Source organism: Hipposideros armiger, unplaced genomic scaffold (assembly GCF_001890085.2).
Source record: "Hipposideros armiger isolate ML-2016 unplaced genomic scaffold, ASM189008v1 scaffold_607, whole genome shotgun sequence".
In the NCBI taxonomy this organism is placed as follows: domain Eukaryota; kingdom Metazoa; phylum Chordata; class Mammalia; order Chiroptera; family Hipposideridae; genus Hipposideros; species Hipposideros armiger.
The window spans coordinates 564,092-580,057 of record NW_017731957.1 but is presented as its reverse complement, the minus strand read 5'-3'; the positions used below and the strand labels follow the sequence as shown (position 1 = coordinate 580,057).

At 41.8% G+C, this 15,966-nt stretch overlaps 1 protein-coding gene across 2 annotated transcripts in view; it reads left to right on the top strand.

The window, feature by feature from the left end:
• F13A1 (coagulation factor XIII A chain) overlaps positions 1 to 15,966 on the top strand; it is a 203,518-nt gene that overhangs the window by 171,353 nt on the left and 16,199 nt on the right. For both annotated transcript variants that reach the window (XM_019624776.1, XM_019624777.1), the window contains one exon: positions 3,804 to 3,964. In XM_019624776.1, the coding sequence (XP_019480321.1) occupies positions 3,804 to 3,964 (161 nt within the window). The remainder of the gene's footprint in view (positions 1 to 3,803; positions 3,965 to 15,966) is intronic.

Sequence of the window (15,966 nt, the reverse complement as noted above, 5' to 3'; positions counted from 1 at the left end):
CTTGGTGTAAACCTGGGCCTTAAGTAGGCCAGTGTCTTTACTCACTCAAGACCCTGTTACCTGGAGTCCAGCTACCCCTCTCCCCTTGGACAGGTAACTGTATACCATCCTTTACCACCTCCCAAGAGTCCCAGTGCTCAATCTCCTTCTCCTTCTCTCCCTAATCCAATAAGAGAATGAGCTCATATAAGTTAGCGGGCTAGAATGACATGATATATTAGCTCGATCAGTCACTTTTATAGGGACAGCTGACCAAATAAGTCTGACTCAAATAAATATAAGTCCCACCCACTCAGCCCACCCCAGGGCTTGTCCTGAATAACTTGAAGGGAGTTGGAGACTATTTCTTGCTTTATCCTGCAGGTAGGTGGCATTAACTGCATGCAATAAACTGCATATTGCAATCTAAACTAAATTGCACATTATTGCAAAAAGTCACGTGATTCTAGACCTTGATTTTGCAGGTCACAGTACATTCCTAGGAGGCTGTATTGCAAAGAAAGTTTCCCAAGTAGAATGGGAGGCATACTTTCCAGATTGATGATTAAAGGAAATGTGTGGGCTAGAATCAGCTCGGAAGACTTGGATAACTTAAACCTTCCAGTACCTTCAAAGGTGTTACCATTTTCACTTGGCTATATTTAGTTTTCTTTGCTTTTTGGAAAAGAGATGAGGCAGCTCCCGTCTGTGTCTCCCTTGGCTTTCCCCAGACACCGTAAATGATATTGGCAGGATCCCAGCTCCACCACTCATAGAACGGAAAGCTATTCTTCTTTCCCTTGCCACATTTAATAAACTTTATCTAGAACAATTTCTTGTGTGGTGGCAAAACACAGCACTTACATAACATACTATTTCAGGAGCACTGTTCTCTTGGGCTCAAATCACAGCCCATTTTCCTTAGTGCTATGATTTAGAGAATGCTCTGCCTCAGAGATTAAGGGCCCCTGATACCAACATTATAAATGTTGAGATTCTGTAAAGATAGGTAAAAAGAAGTCAGGCAGATCTCACCAGCCTAAAGGAAACCAGTGGCCAAACACTGCCCTCTAGAAATAGCCAGAGCAGGTCCATTTTTTAATTATTTCTGGAGGCAGCTAGAGGTAAAATGCACATTCTTTTTTTAAAAAAATTAAAGTTTATTGGGGTGACAATTTGTTAGCAAAGTTACATAGGCTTCAAGTGTACCGTTCTGTAATACATCATCTATATATCACATCACATGTTCACCACCCAGAGTCAGTTCTCTTTCCATCACCATATATTCGATCCCTTTTACCTTCATCTACCACACCCCTGTCCCTTTACCCTCTGGTAACCACTAATCTATTGTCTGTGTCTATGAGTTTTTTATTCTTTGTCTTGTTCCTTTGTTGCTTTCAGTTTTATATCCCACATATCAGTGAAATCAGATGGTTCTTGATTTTTTCTGTCTGACTTAGAGAAAATGCACATTCTTCAAGGCCTGTCATTTTGCCACTCCATCTGTCTAGATCTGGGGAAGTAAAAACCAGGTCCCATGTGCTCATCTGAGGTTGTATGCAACTGAGGGACAGAGTCATATTCATCTGGACAATTAAGTGCTGGGGGAGCCATGAGGAAGCAGGGTCCAGGCTCAGACCCAAAGAAGGCAATATGATTGGATCATTCAAAAATGTAGAATTCGAGGGCCAAGATCTAGGCAAGTTCATAGATTCAAAAGGTTGGTTCTGAATGCAATAGGACTGCCTCAGGAATCAAGCCAAGTGGTTTGATACTTGCTTAGGATGGACCTTCTAATAACTCTGCATAGCCTAGGGCAGTGTTTCTCAGCACAGTCACACTGACAATTTAGGATGTGGATAACTGTTGCGGGGCCGTCCTGTGCATTGTAGGATGTTTAGCAGCATCCTTGGCCTCTATCCACTAGAAGCCAGTAGCAAACCTCAGTTCTGACAACCAAAAATATCTCCAGATGTTGCCAAACATCTTCTGGGGGCCAAAATTGCCCCCAATTGATAACCAACCACTGGTCTAGAATAACCAACCTTCTCAATTTACCAGTGGGTTCTAGGGTACAAGACTTTCAGTTTTAAAACTGAGACTGTCCTAAGTCCCAAGTCCACCCTAACTCTACCCTTCTATTGCTAGAATCTCCTATCTCTGGGGGCTTTTCAAACCTGCATATGTCTCATCTGGGCACCTTAGTCAAGTGCAGGTGGGGTGGGGTTGAAGAACCCACATCTCCAACAAGCGCCCAGGTGATGGTGGTCCTGCTGGCCTGCAGACCTCACTTGACGCACCAGGGGCCTGGGTTGCAAAGGCCATCCTTTCCACTTGAACCAAGGCTTTTTCAGGACTGATTCTGTGGGGGTCAGCCCCCTGGCTGTTGGAGCACTGCTTCTCAGCACCGGCTGCACTTTAGCGTCCGAAATTCTGATTGATTTTGTCTGGGGTGGGATTCATCAGGGTAGGTTCTTAAACGTTCCCAGGTGACTGTGATGTGGAGCCAAGATTGAGAACGCCTCAGTCAGAGAGCTAGGGGCTGTCACAGCACCTATGTATCTGTGAGGAGACTTTGAAGAGGTGCTGACCATGGCCTCATGCACCCTCGCCTGTGAACCCGGAAGTGAGGAGGCCCCCTTGTGGCCCGGCACTGCCTGCACGCAGCGATCCGCCCGTATTGCAGGTGGCTGCTCTCCCTGGAGGGCTAGAATGAAATGCACTCTGCACTTGAAATGATGACCGTGGGAATTATTTCCTCCAGTAACTTCCTCAGGAAGGAGGAATCTTGAGCCAAAGGCAGACATTGGGCAGGGCAGCAGTGGTGGAAACCTTTAATTCCATGAACATTTACAGGGCCTGTGCTCCGTGCGTGGGAGTGGAGGCATGAGTCACCCATTTCCCTGCAGGGCCTGCTGGCTGACGACACTACACTAACACGTGGCTCTGACCGGGTAGCAGTGGGTGCTGCAGCATGGCCCCGGGCTTGACCTGCGGAAGAACTGCCTTTTGCTCTCTAGACTCCTGGACTGTGGGAAGTGCGAGTGATCAAGAAAGTGGGTGATGCAGCCAAACAGAACCTCACTGCTGTGTCCAGAGTCACAAGACCGAACCAACCCCAACCCCCACTCCCTCCCCTGTTCTCGGTCTGATGGTGAACTGAGGCAGCCAGGACCACTCCCCATCCTCGAAATGTCATCCTCACTGGCTTGTCCCTAGCACCTAAAAGTTAACCTCAGTGACGAGGAAACCAGCATATGGCACAGAGGTCTTTGAAGCTGCAAATAGGAGACGGGATGGGAGAGAACTGAATGCCTATGGTGAAAATTGGTTTTAACAGCTTCTTTCTCTTCATTGGAAAAATCATGTCAGACTGGTACAGAAAAAGCTGGAAAAAATGTGGAGCACTACAGGGAGAAGGTTTAGGTAGCTGACAGTTCTGCCGAAGCGTGGCCCAAGGCCTACATGAGGCATTTCTTATTGCATGAGGGGATAGCAAATGGAATGGTGGCCTTGAACTTCACCACTCCATATCTGGATCCCACCCTATCTTGGGATTGTCCCTTCCCAAATCAAAGTAGCCACAGTTAAAACCTTGATCCTTGATTGGCATTGTATTTTATAACAGCAAAAGTGCAGTTTGGAATATTCGGCACATTTTCTCTAGTAAGACTTTATTGAATATTAAATTTCCTGCACATTCTTTCTTTACCCAGAAGTAGGAGAGTTTATCCTTGAGGAGAAGATGGGGCACTAGGGAAAGTAAAGCAGATCCTGACTCGGGTCTTGATACCCAGCATGTTTGTTTTTTCTCCTTCCAGTCAAGAAAAAGGAGGTGCTGGTCAGAGCCAGTGAGTACATGGGCCAGCTGCTGGAACAAGCGTCCCTGCACTTCTTCGTCACAGCTCGTGTCAATAATACCGGGGATATTCTGGCCAAGCAGAAGTCCATTGTGCTGCTAATCCCCAAGGTCATCATCAAGGTCAGTTTCAGCATCCCAGACAGGGGAGATCAGCAAGGTTGTTGATTAGCTATCCAGGCTCATTTTATTTTAGTGTTTGTGTGTGTGTGTGTGTGTGTGTGTGTGTGTGAATGTGTATGTATGTGAATGTGCGTCCTGCTCCACAAAAAAACAAGTGGAGCTACAATCCTCCTGTTCTTTGAAAGAAGTAAACAGCCCTATATATAGACAAGCACATATAACACTTTTCTCTCCTCTCCATATTTAAATATATAGATCTGGCTGCAGATATAAATATAACCTGTGGGTATAAACACACTTGTGGAGGAAGATAAAGATGTGTAATGGATGCAGATACTTAGAACTCTTACTGTCTCCAGCATAAAGTGGGTTGGGCATGGCATAAAAGGGAAACCACTTGGATCATCTCCCACCTGCCTTTTGGACAGTACTATTATTCATTGAGATGTAATTGTATACAGTGGAATGCACAAACCAAAATGTCAGCTTGGCGACAATGTATATACCTTGCAACCACCAGGCAGATGAAGACGTAAAGGATTTCCAACACCCCAGAAAGTTCCCTCATGCCTTATCCAGTAAATAACCTTCTCCACCATCACCAAGATAAATACTTTTTCTGACTTTTGTCACCATAGGTGTTTTTTGGCCCATTTGGCTAGGAGTTTTAACATTATCTCTCTATTTACCACCCAGAATCTCTACCCAAATGGCTCAAAGAAACTTGGCAGAGGAGGGCTGAATATGGTAGCCTGTTTGCTCCCACATTTCAGTAGCACTGGCCACATCTGTAGCCACATCCCTGAGATACCGTCCTTCCCTGTGAGCAGGAACCCAGGCTTCCAGCAGGGTCTTTGAGGGTGTGACATCTTATGCCAGCCTTATCCAGATCTTAGAGACCTTCCCAAGTTGCTAGAAAACATTTTTCTTGAAGTGATTAAGAGTGATTAGCACAGATCCTAAGTTGCATTCTCCTAACATGATAGACAAATCAAAGTTTAACAAAACTGCTCATATTTAAATGCCCCTGGGGGGAGGGGGGCAATGGGTGGGGAAAGGGAGGTAGGCCTTGTGTCTTATGAATAATTTTCTGTGAATCATTTGTAAAACTAATAAATGTGGTGTAGCATTCAAAATGGCAGCTTTCAGTGGGTCTAGAGCCATGTGGATGGCTTGAGGACTACTATACAATGAGTCACCCAAGGTCAAGGCTTATCCAAACACAGACATGTAGTCTCCGTCATGTACAGGGTCTGCAGGAGGACTAGAAAACAAATGCAAAACAGAGAAGTGGTATTGGGGTTCTTCCATAGATGCCATCAATCCCGTGAGAACATGAATGCAATAGCATAAGGCGCTAGATACCATAAGCAGGGCTGGCCTGCCTACCACCCCCAAATGGCGCGCTCTCCCTGAGAGACATGTGGTGCCCTGCAGGCCTCTCCCAGCTGCACATAGAGTCATCCTTTATCCTTTCCCACTCTTGATCATGAACTCAGTCTAGGAAGCTTTCCCACCAGAGGCAAAGCCAATATGTTCTCTGTAATTATGAAATGATGGCTTGTCCCTGTGAAGGGCTCAGGAGAAAGTCCTTCCAAGCTGTGAAGTGCTCAAACCACAGCACAAAATAGAATTTAATTGCACCACTGATGATAAATTGGATGTATAAAGGAAACTAATAAGTTTCATTTTTTAGATTATTAATTCGAAGGATTATTTGTTAGTTATCTTCTGGTTTACTTAAAAAGCAGTTTCATTCCCCAGGGGCAGAATTGAACTACCTTCTCCCACAAGTGTAGTGACCTGGGCAGGAAGGGTGCACTTTTTAATAGATCTATGTTTTTGTTTTGTTCTGTTTTTAATTTCCATAAAAGTATCAAGGATGCTGTTCCTGGAGGAAACGTATTTAGAAGTAGGACCATTTGACTAGGACTCAAGCATGAGAGAAATGGAAATTCTGGCTTCTGTCCAGTGCCAAGATTGTTCAGGAAAGGAGGCAGGAAGTGCCCTCACATAAGCTGCCCCTTAACCACTAACCCCATTAACCATATTAACCCCAAGGACAAACTAAATCTGAGCAGGTGTGTCTTGATAAAGCATCTGCCACTTTAGAAGCCACTCAGGTGTCCCTGAGCTGTAAGAGGCCCTGATTCCAGAAACTCTGGCTAATGAACTGGGGACCTAGAAGGCTGCTTAGCCTGCTGGAGATATGAAATACAGAGCTGTGACATCCAGATGGCAGTTGTCATCCTGAAAGTGACTGAGGGAGGGAAAGAAGACACAGCAAAGAAGGGAAGGGGGCCCCAAGGGGGGAGAAGAGAAAAGAGGGGAAAGGAGGAGAGGAAAGAAGAGAGCAGAGGGGAGGGTAGAGGATTGCAGAAGGAGAGGAAGGAAGAAGAGGGAAGGGGGAGGAGGGAGGAGAAAGAAAGCGTTACATTGAAGTCTTACACAGGAGACCTTAGAGGAGTCAAATAAATTGAATAAAACAAGAGCTGGAGAGGGCGCTAAATAGAGTGAAAATACAAAAAAAAAGCACAATGGTTCAGAGGTCCAAAATCACCTAGGACACACCCCTAAATTCTAGGAAAATACTAGAAACCCTTGTCAATCTCTTTGAGCCTAGGACAAGCCCACAGCTGACAGAACCTTTCAGCGTCTGTGATGAATGTCCCGGCACAAGGGACACGAATGACTCCTGTCCTCATGGACAGGAGGAAGGATGAGACCAGCATGTGGTGATGACAATGATAGCAGCTATGAATTATTGAGCTCTATATTATTATGCTCCTCTTGTATTATTTTATTTAATCCTGTTTACCATCTTATGAGGTAGGTATTATTCTAACACCACTTTATAGATAAGAAAACTGAGTCCCAGAGAGGGTAGCATGGTGGTCAAAACATGAGCTTTGAGACCAAACTATCTGAGTTCCAAGCCTGTTTTCTCAACATAATAACTGTAATTCTGGACACATGATCTCTCTTTGTGTGTTTTTCTCATCTGTAAAAGAGAGATAATGGCAATACTTACTCATAGGGTAGTTGTGAGTATATAATGAGTTAATAGATACCCAATGCCCAACTGTCAGTAAACACTGAGTATATGTTGGTTGTTGTTATTGTTGTCATTATTACAGTTCATAAGCAACTTGCCCATGATCACATGCCTAATAAGGGAAGGAGTGAAGGTTCTAACCCAAGTCTCTAACTCAGAAGTCTATGCAGATAACCACTAGTTAAGAACAAGCAGCAAACTTGCTGCCAGGCAACCCCAGTCGCAGACTGAGCTCGGGATTCCAGAATAAGAAACTGCCTTAAACTGCAAAGGCTTTGAAGAGAAGCGGAGGAAAAAAGAGGACCCTACCGTTGGGAAGGCAGAGTTGACAGTAACGTTACATTGCTCTCACACTGGAATTTTCACAGACAGTAGAAGATGGTGACTGCCTTAACAAGAGTCTGTGATTTTCAAGGGAGTTTGTTTGGAGTGAGGTATCAGGCAATAAAATTAAGGCAGTAAAACAATAGATGATCCTCAGTGAATGGATAACTTCTCAAGCAGTAGAGATGGACGGAGAGACCACTCCAGATCCTAGAAAAAAACATAAGGCAGGACAAGGAGAGAGGTGGATGGCAGGCGTAGGGAGCAACTAGAAGCTTGCGTTGGCAGGAGTCAAGGCTGGGAGCAGGGGACCCGTGGCAATAAACCTAGAAATGCAGCTTGGGGCCCTTTTAAAGTGAGCCTAAAATTTTTGGATGAGAGCTTTATAATAGACTCTGTGAACACAGGCTTCAGTGAAGATCCTAGAGCATAAATGTAACATTACTATCAACTCTGCCCTCCCAAGGGTAGGAACCTCTTTTCTTTCTCCCTTCTCTTCAAAGCCTTTGCCCAAGGCACTCTCTTATTCTGGGAGTCCCCAGCTTGACCTTGGGACTAGAGTTGCCTGGCAGCAGGTTTGCAGCTGTTCTTAACTAGCCCTGTTTTTAGAGCAAATAGAGGCCAACCTGGAACAATATTGAGCCCACCTGTCTGAAGCCACATCATTGCCAACCAAAGCAAGTGGCCGGTGGACACATACTTACATCCTAGTGGACCCAGTCTTGGATTTCATTCTTCCCCATGATGATAAGTTAACTATTCCCGGCACCCACCATGCATGAGTCATAATGTGTGATTCTCACATGGAAAATGGCAGGGAGCAACATTCATTAAACTTTAATGAGCACACATCTTTTTTTTTCCATGCTATCAAAATATTTTGATGAGAAAAGTATCTTTCATTAAAATCAAACAGAATTTTTCCCTGCCTTCCCAATGTGATGATGGTTGTAAGATGCTTTAAGTCAGAAAAAGAGTCTTCAGCATTTTGATTTTTAATGAACAGCTATTATTTGGAGAGGATGGAAGCAGCAGGGCGGGGAGAATTCAGCTGGTCTCCAGGCTGGAGACTGGTTTGCCTGGAATCTGTGGTAACATGAGAACAGCGTCCTGGAGGGTTTCTCCCATTCTCAGTTAGCAGTGAAGGTTTCACATTTTTCATGTTCTCACCCAAGTCAACTACAGCAAGACCACCAAGAGGGACACCTGCAGCCCCTTTGTAGAGGCAGAATAGCACAGTGGCTTAGACACAGCTGCAGTCAGGCCACATGGGTTCATAATCCTACCTGGGCTGCTTTGGGCTAATTACTCAGCCACCTCGGAAGTAAGCTGGATCCAATAATAGTACTGACCTCATTGGGTTTCTGGGAGGGATCGTTAAAAGAATTCACATAAAGAGCTTAGCATGGTGCCTTGATCATAGTAAGTGCTCAGTGAAGACCAGTGTCTATTAGTTTCCACCACACATATCTAACCTCCACTTCGTTTTTACTTCTCTTCCTCCTCCTCTTCCTCCTCCTCCTCCTGCTCTTTCTTCTCTCTTTCTCTCTCTCTCTCTCTCTCTCTCTCTCTCTCTCTCTCTCTCTCTCTCTCTCTCGTATACACACACATCCTCTCTCTCTGAGTTTCAGTGTCCCCTTTTGCAAAATGATTAATGCACTAATAATTATAATACTACTATTAATTACAATCATATAAAACACAAAGTTTTTGTGGGTTAACATCTGTAATGTTTGTGAGCATGCTTAGCCCATGCCAGGACCTGGTAATTGCTGATAAAAGTTTTCTCTCTCCCTGCCTAGTCCCCTCTGTTCCTGAAATCCAGCAGTCACACCCAGAACTGCTTAGAGCAATGTGTGGCCCTCTGGCCTAAAGTGAATGTAACCCTCTCCCAGTGACCTTCAATTTGACAGCTGGGTCTCGAGCGTGTGCATTGTTCCCTGTGGAAACCACATATGAGGGAGGCCAGTCCTGAAGAGCCTGAAGGAAGGCTGAGGGGAAAGGGAAGCGGTTTCCACATGTTCCTCAGGTGACCTCCATTCAGTATCTGGGAAATGAATTCTTCCAAGTGCCATTCTAAAACAGCTCAGGCGCCAACACCTCTGTAGTATTATCATTTGTAACTAGACCTATACAGCCTTTCAGGACATCGTGTGACAAAGAATTCACTTTCTCACATGAACCAGGAGCAATTTTGCTAAGAGAAAACTATAACCACTTTCTATGTAATACATAATTTTTAAAATGACAACCATGAACAAATAGGTAACCCACAAAAATTTTAAAGTCTTTAAATATTTAAAATGAAAACAATTGACTGTTTCCAAAATTTTTTTTAACACACATTTGAATGTGCCTTACTGCTTCCCACCCCTGGGGTGGGCACAGTCCCCACAAGTGTAGGTGTTGGCCTGGAGTGGCATTAACGAGATTTTAACATGCATTTGATTCTTACTTATTTGTTCTGTTGACTAAAAGAAATTTCCAGTATGTATTCATCTTTTTTTTAGCCACTCACTTATTTATTCATTCATTTATTCAATTCACTCAACAAATAGTTATTTTATGCCCCCTCTGTAGATAAGTTGAAAAAAAAGCTTTCTAAAATTATCAGAGAAAAAAAAATCAACACTGAGAATATTTTAATTGACTTTTTCTTTGAAATAGGAAAGATTGCTGGTATTCCTGTTTAGCGGTGGCCGCCCTTTTGGCTCCAGGAGCACGGCTGCTCTGTTTTCTCATGGGTTGACCACCACTGCCACATAGCCTGGGACACTCCTCTTGTACAGACAGTGTTTACAGGGCCTACGAAAACAGGTAGTTCATAAAAATCTATAAGCAGAATGTCTGCACCTCTGACCCTGACCAGCCAGGCCTCGACGCTCTAGACATAGAACAGTGAGGATACAGCAGGTCACATGGGTGGTGTCTCTGCCAACCTTCCTAGGGTGGGTGTGGGGATTACTTCTAGGTGGGGAGGCTCATTCATAGTCCTCTTCCCCCATACCTAAGAAACTGAATCCACATCATTCTCCATAGGGAAGCTTATAGATAAGGAGGTTCCCATGGTCACCTGGCACCGTTTCTTCCATTAAACCTCAATAGCCTTTACATTCAGTAAATGCTAATCTGTTTCAGATGCTCTTCCAGATCATTTAACATGAACCCATAACCACCTAAGAAACTGAAGCCCAGAGAGTTCAAGCCACTTGGCCCAAGGTCACACAGCAGCAGCCCCTGGTCTTCAGACCCTGAGTCCAACACACTTTCCCTTCAGCTTCCCCCAAGTAGAAGCTACTATCTGTGTCTCAGCCACAGCAGTTGTGCCCCTCGGCACTGTCCTGGACTGTCTGTGGGGAAAATCAAACACATCTGTCTGAGGCGCTGTCATGAGGGGCTCTGAGCAGTTAACACTGTGCATCCTGAGAGGGTCCCATGCGGGATACCTCCAGCCATGGCTTTCCATGCTTGAGTCACTGAGTCTGCACCCCCTCATGGCTGTTGTCATGGAGGAGCAGACAGTGAGTGTGCTCCATCAGCCAGGAGAGCATACCCCAGATCTGCCAATGAGTGAGCCCTACTACTGGAAGGTGTGCATTTCCATCTCCTTGCACAGTACAGCTACAGAACAACCTGTATTTGAGAATTAAAATGAGAAATCTCTGGTAATTGGGATACCTAGAATATAATTTGCTCTATGCATATCCTGTTTGCTATTTTTTTAATCTTAGAAAAAGACACATAAAGGAAAACATTAAAAATAATGAGTGCCATCTACCTTACCAAATAACCCCACTATGTTTGGGCTACTGATTGTTTTTTTTAAATGATATCTCCATCTTTACCCTAAATAGAAAATCCTATTATCATCAAGTAATATTATATAATATATCAAGGCCTCAAGGCTATCTTGCTACATTTTACTCTGGCATAGGAATCTGATTCTCTCCCCATAAAGTAAAAAAGAAAGAGTTGGGTTTTATCTATATATGTTTTGAAATTTAGTTCAGGCACAATTTATAATCATTGTGCTCAACTGATCGCTTAGTGACAATATAAGGTAATATTACAAATGATTCTTCACTGGATTTCAGAAAATAATGAGGCTATTTCCAGCAAAGAAAAAGTAACTATTTTTGCTTCTCTGCTGTCACAGAACACAGTGTATGTAGAGTTTAAAGATGAATGTTTTGGAATCAGAAAGACCTAGATTTATTTCTGGGTTTTACCAACTTACTAACTCTGTAACTTGGGCATTTTGCCTATCTAAATTTCAGTTTCACATCAATGGAATGTGATATGTGATATGTAATAATCATGTCAACTCCCAAGCCCATAGGGCTGTAGGGAAGATTAAATAAGGTAATACACATAAAATGATAAGCAGAATGCATGCATTAATAAATAAACACTTAAAATGTAAGTTATTGTTGTTTTTTTAACCTGATAAGGCTCTTTATTTTTTTCAATTACAGTTGACATTCAGTATTATTTTATATTAGTTTCAGGTGTATAGTGTAGTGGTTAGACATCTATATAATTTATGAAGTGATCCCCCTGACTAGTCTAGTACCTACCTGGCACTATACATAGTTATTACTATATTTTTTACTATATTTCCTATGCTGTACTTTACACCCCCATGACTATTTTGTAACTGCCAATTTGTACTTCTTAATCCCTTCACTTTTTTCTGCCCAGTCCTCTAACCCCCTCTCCCATCTGGTAACCATAAATTTGTTCTCTGAATCTGTGAGTCTGTTTCTATTTGTTGTTGTTGTTGTTGTTTATTTTGTTCTTTAGTTTCTACATATAAGTGTGATAGGGTATTTGCCTCTCTCTCTGACTTATTTCACTTAGCATAATACCCTCTAGGTCCATCCATGTTGTTGCAAATGGTAAGATCTCCTTTTTTTATGACTGAGTAATATTGCATTGTATGTATGTATCACATCTTCTTTATCCAGTCATCTATTGATGGGCATTTCAGTTGTTTCCATATCTTTGTTATTGTGAATAGTGATGCAGTGAACATAAGGGTGCATGCAACTTTTCAAATTAGCATTTTGGATTTCTTCAGATGAATACCCAAAAGTGAAATTGCTGGGTCATAAGGTAATTCTATTTTTAATATTTTAGGAACCTCTATACTGTTTTCCACAGTGGCTGCACCAATTTGCAATCCCAGCAACAGTGTGTGAGGGTTCCCTTTTCTCCACATGCTCGCCAACACTTATTGTTTTTTTTATTTATTGATGATAGCCATTCTGATAGGTGTGAGGTGGTATCTCATTGTGGTTTTAATTGGCATTTCTGTGATGGTTAATGATGTAGAGCATCTTTTCATATGTCTATTGGCCATGTGTATGTCCTCTTTGGGGAAATGTCTATTGAGGTTCTATGGCCTTTTTTTTTTTTAAAGATTAAAAACTTTATTTTGAGATAATTGTGGATACACATGCAGTTGTAAGAAATAATAGAGAGAGATTTCATATATCCATTCCCATTTCTCCCAATGGTAACATCCTGCAAAACTCTAGTACAGTATCACAGCCAGGATATTGACATCAACACATTCAAGATATAGAACTTCTCCATCACGAGAACCTTTGATGTTGCCCTTTCTCAGGTACACCCACGTATCTCTGGCCATTTTTTAACACATTAAGCGCCAAACCTGTTTTGTCTTCCTTTCCATTTAGCCCGCGATATCTGATTTCACCCATACACTTTCTCTTCAGTCAGTTGTGTGTGGTTCGTGTTCCAGTGCAGTTTAAAAATTTTTTCTTTACCCACAACAGTGACAATGTCAGTAGAAGAAACATGTAAAACCGATTCAAGTGAAATTAGTTTTCCTAATAGAAGAATATAATTTTTTTTAAGATTTTTATTGGGGAATTGGGGGAGGGGAACAGCGCTGGGGAATCGGGGAAAGGGGAACAGACATGTTGCTGTCGTTTTTTTCTTCAGGCTAGTTGTGGAGGATGTTGCTTCACTGGCCCAAGTTGGCACCATCATTGCGCTCTTCCCAGGTGAGGCAGATCAGTTGCCGGCTTCTGGACGGCTGCTCATGGAGGCTGCTGGTGGCTCCCGCTGGCTCCCGCTACACACGGTAGCCCATAGCAACCCACTGCAGCAGGGACTGCAGCCTACACTGTCACCGGCGACCCATGGCAGCCCAGCTCCAGGTTGAGCTGTTGTTCAGCATCTTAGCTGTAGAAGGCAGTGTCACTGGCCCTCATATGTGGGATCCAAACCGGGGCCCTCTGGCATCCCAAGCCAGTTCTTAACCAATGAGCCACTCGGCTGGCCCAAAGAATATAATTTTTTAAATTGTATATCGTCAGTCACTGGTGACAGACGTGGTCCGAACAGAAAGTATAGTGTCAGTCACCGGTGACTGACATGGCGCTTAATGTGTTAATTGGATTGTTTGGTTTTTTTGCTGATAAATTGTATGAGTTCTCTATAAATTTTGGACATTAAGCCTAAGATGTATCATGGACAAATATCTTTTTCCACTCAGTAGGCTGTCTTTTCATTTTGTTGATGGTTTCCTTTGCTGTGCAAAAACTTTTTTAGTTTGATGCAGTCCCAGTTATTTTTTCTTTTGTTTTCCTTGCCTGAGTAGATGTATCAGAAAAAAAAATATTTCTAAGGGCATTGACAGAGAGTTTACTGCCTATGTTTTTCTCTAGGAGTGTTATGGGCCCAGGTCTTTAACCCATTTTGAGTTTATTCTTGTATATGGTTTAAGGAGGTGGTCCAGTTGCATTTGTTTACATGGATCTGTCCAGTTTTCCCAGGACCATATATTAAATGGACTATCTTTACCCCATTTTATATTCTTGCCTCCTTTGTCATAGATTAAATGGTCCTATAGGCATGGTTTTATTTCTGAGGTCTCTATTCTGTTCCATTGATCTATGTGTCTGTTTTTATGCCAATACCATGCTGTTTTGATTACTATGGCTTTGTAGTATAATTTGATATCAGGTAGTATGATACCTCCAACTTTGTTGTTCTTTCTCAAGATTCCTATGGCTATTTGAGGTCTTCTATGGTTCCATATAAATTTTATGATGATTTGTTCTAGTGCTGTGAAAAATGCCATTGGTATTTTGATAGGCATTGCATTAAATCTATAGATTGCCTTGGGTAGTATGGACATTTTAACTATGTTAATTTTCCTATCCATAAGCATGGTATATGATTCCATTTATTTGTATCTTTTTCAATTTCTTCAATGTCTTACACTTTTCTGAGTAAAGGTCTTTTATCTCCTTGGTTAAATTTATTCCTAGGTGTTTTAATTTTTTATGCAATTGTAAATAGGATTGATGTCTTAATTTCTCTTTCTGATAGTTCATTACTGGTGTATGAAATGCAACCAATTTCTGAATATTAATTTTCTATCCTGCTACTTCACTAAATTCATTTATCAGTTCTAAAGGCTTTTTGATGAAACCTTTAGGGTTCTCTGTATATAGTATCATGTCATTTGAAAATATTGACAGTTTTATTTCTTCCTTTCCAATTTTGATGTCTTTTATTTCTTTTCTCTTTTCTTTTTTTTTTCTTTTTGTCTGACTGCTGTGGCTAAAATTTCCAATGCCATGTTGAATTAAAGTGGTGAAAATGGACATCCTTGTCGTGTTCCTAATCTTAAGGAAATGTTTTAGCTTTTCCCCATTAAGTATGATGTTAGCTGTGAGTCTGTCATATAGGACCTTTATTACGTTGAAATATATTCCCTCTATTCTCACTTTGCTGAGGTTTTATTATAAACGGATGCTGGATTTTGTCAAATGCTTTTCCTGCACCTAATGTTATGATCATATGATTTTTACCTTTCATTTTGTTTGTGGTGTACCACATTAATTGATTTCTATATATTGAATCAAACTTGCATCCCAGGAATAAATCCCATTTGATCATGGTTTTAAATGTATTGCTGGATTCAATTTGCCAATATTTTGTTGAGGATTTTGCATCTATGTTCATCGGGATATCAGCCTATAGTTTTCTTTTTTTTCTAATGTCTTTGATTTTGGAATCAGGGTAATGGTGGTCTTGTAGACTGAGCTTGGGAGCTTTCCCTCCTGTTCAACTTTTTGAACAGTTGGAAAAGAATGGGTGTTAATTCTTCTTCGAATATTTGCTAAAATTCACCTGTGAAACCACCTGGTTTAGCACTTTAGTTTGTTGGAGTTTTTTTATTACTGATTCAATTTTATTAGCAATAAACATTTGGTTCAGATTTTCTGTTTCTCTTGATTTCAGCCCTGGAAGAGTGTATGCTTCTTGGAATTTATTCACTTCTTCCAGATTTCCAATTTGTTGGCATATAATTGCATGTAGTATTTTTTATAATGTTTTTGTATTTCTGTGGTGTTCATTGTCACTTCTCCTCTTTAATTTCTGATTTTATTTGTTTGGGTCCTCTCTTTTTCTTGATGAGTCTGGTTAAAGGTTTATCAAATTTTTTCATCTCTTGTATTGGTTTTTTTTAGACTCTATTTTGTTATTTGCATTCTGAGCTTTATTATTTACTTCCTCCTACTCACTTTGGGCTTTGTTTGCTATTCCTTTTCTAGTTCCTTTAAGTGTAAAGTTAGATTGT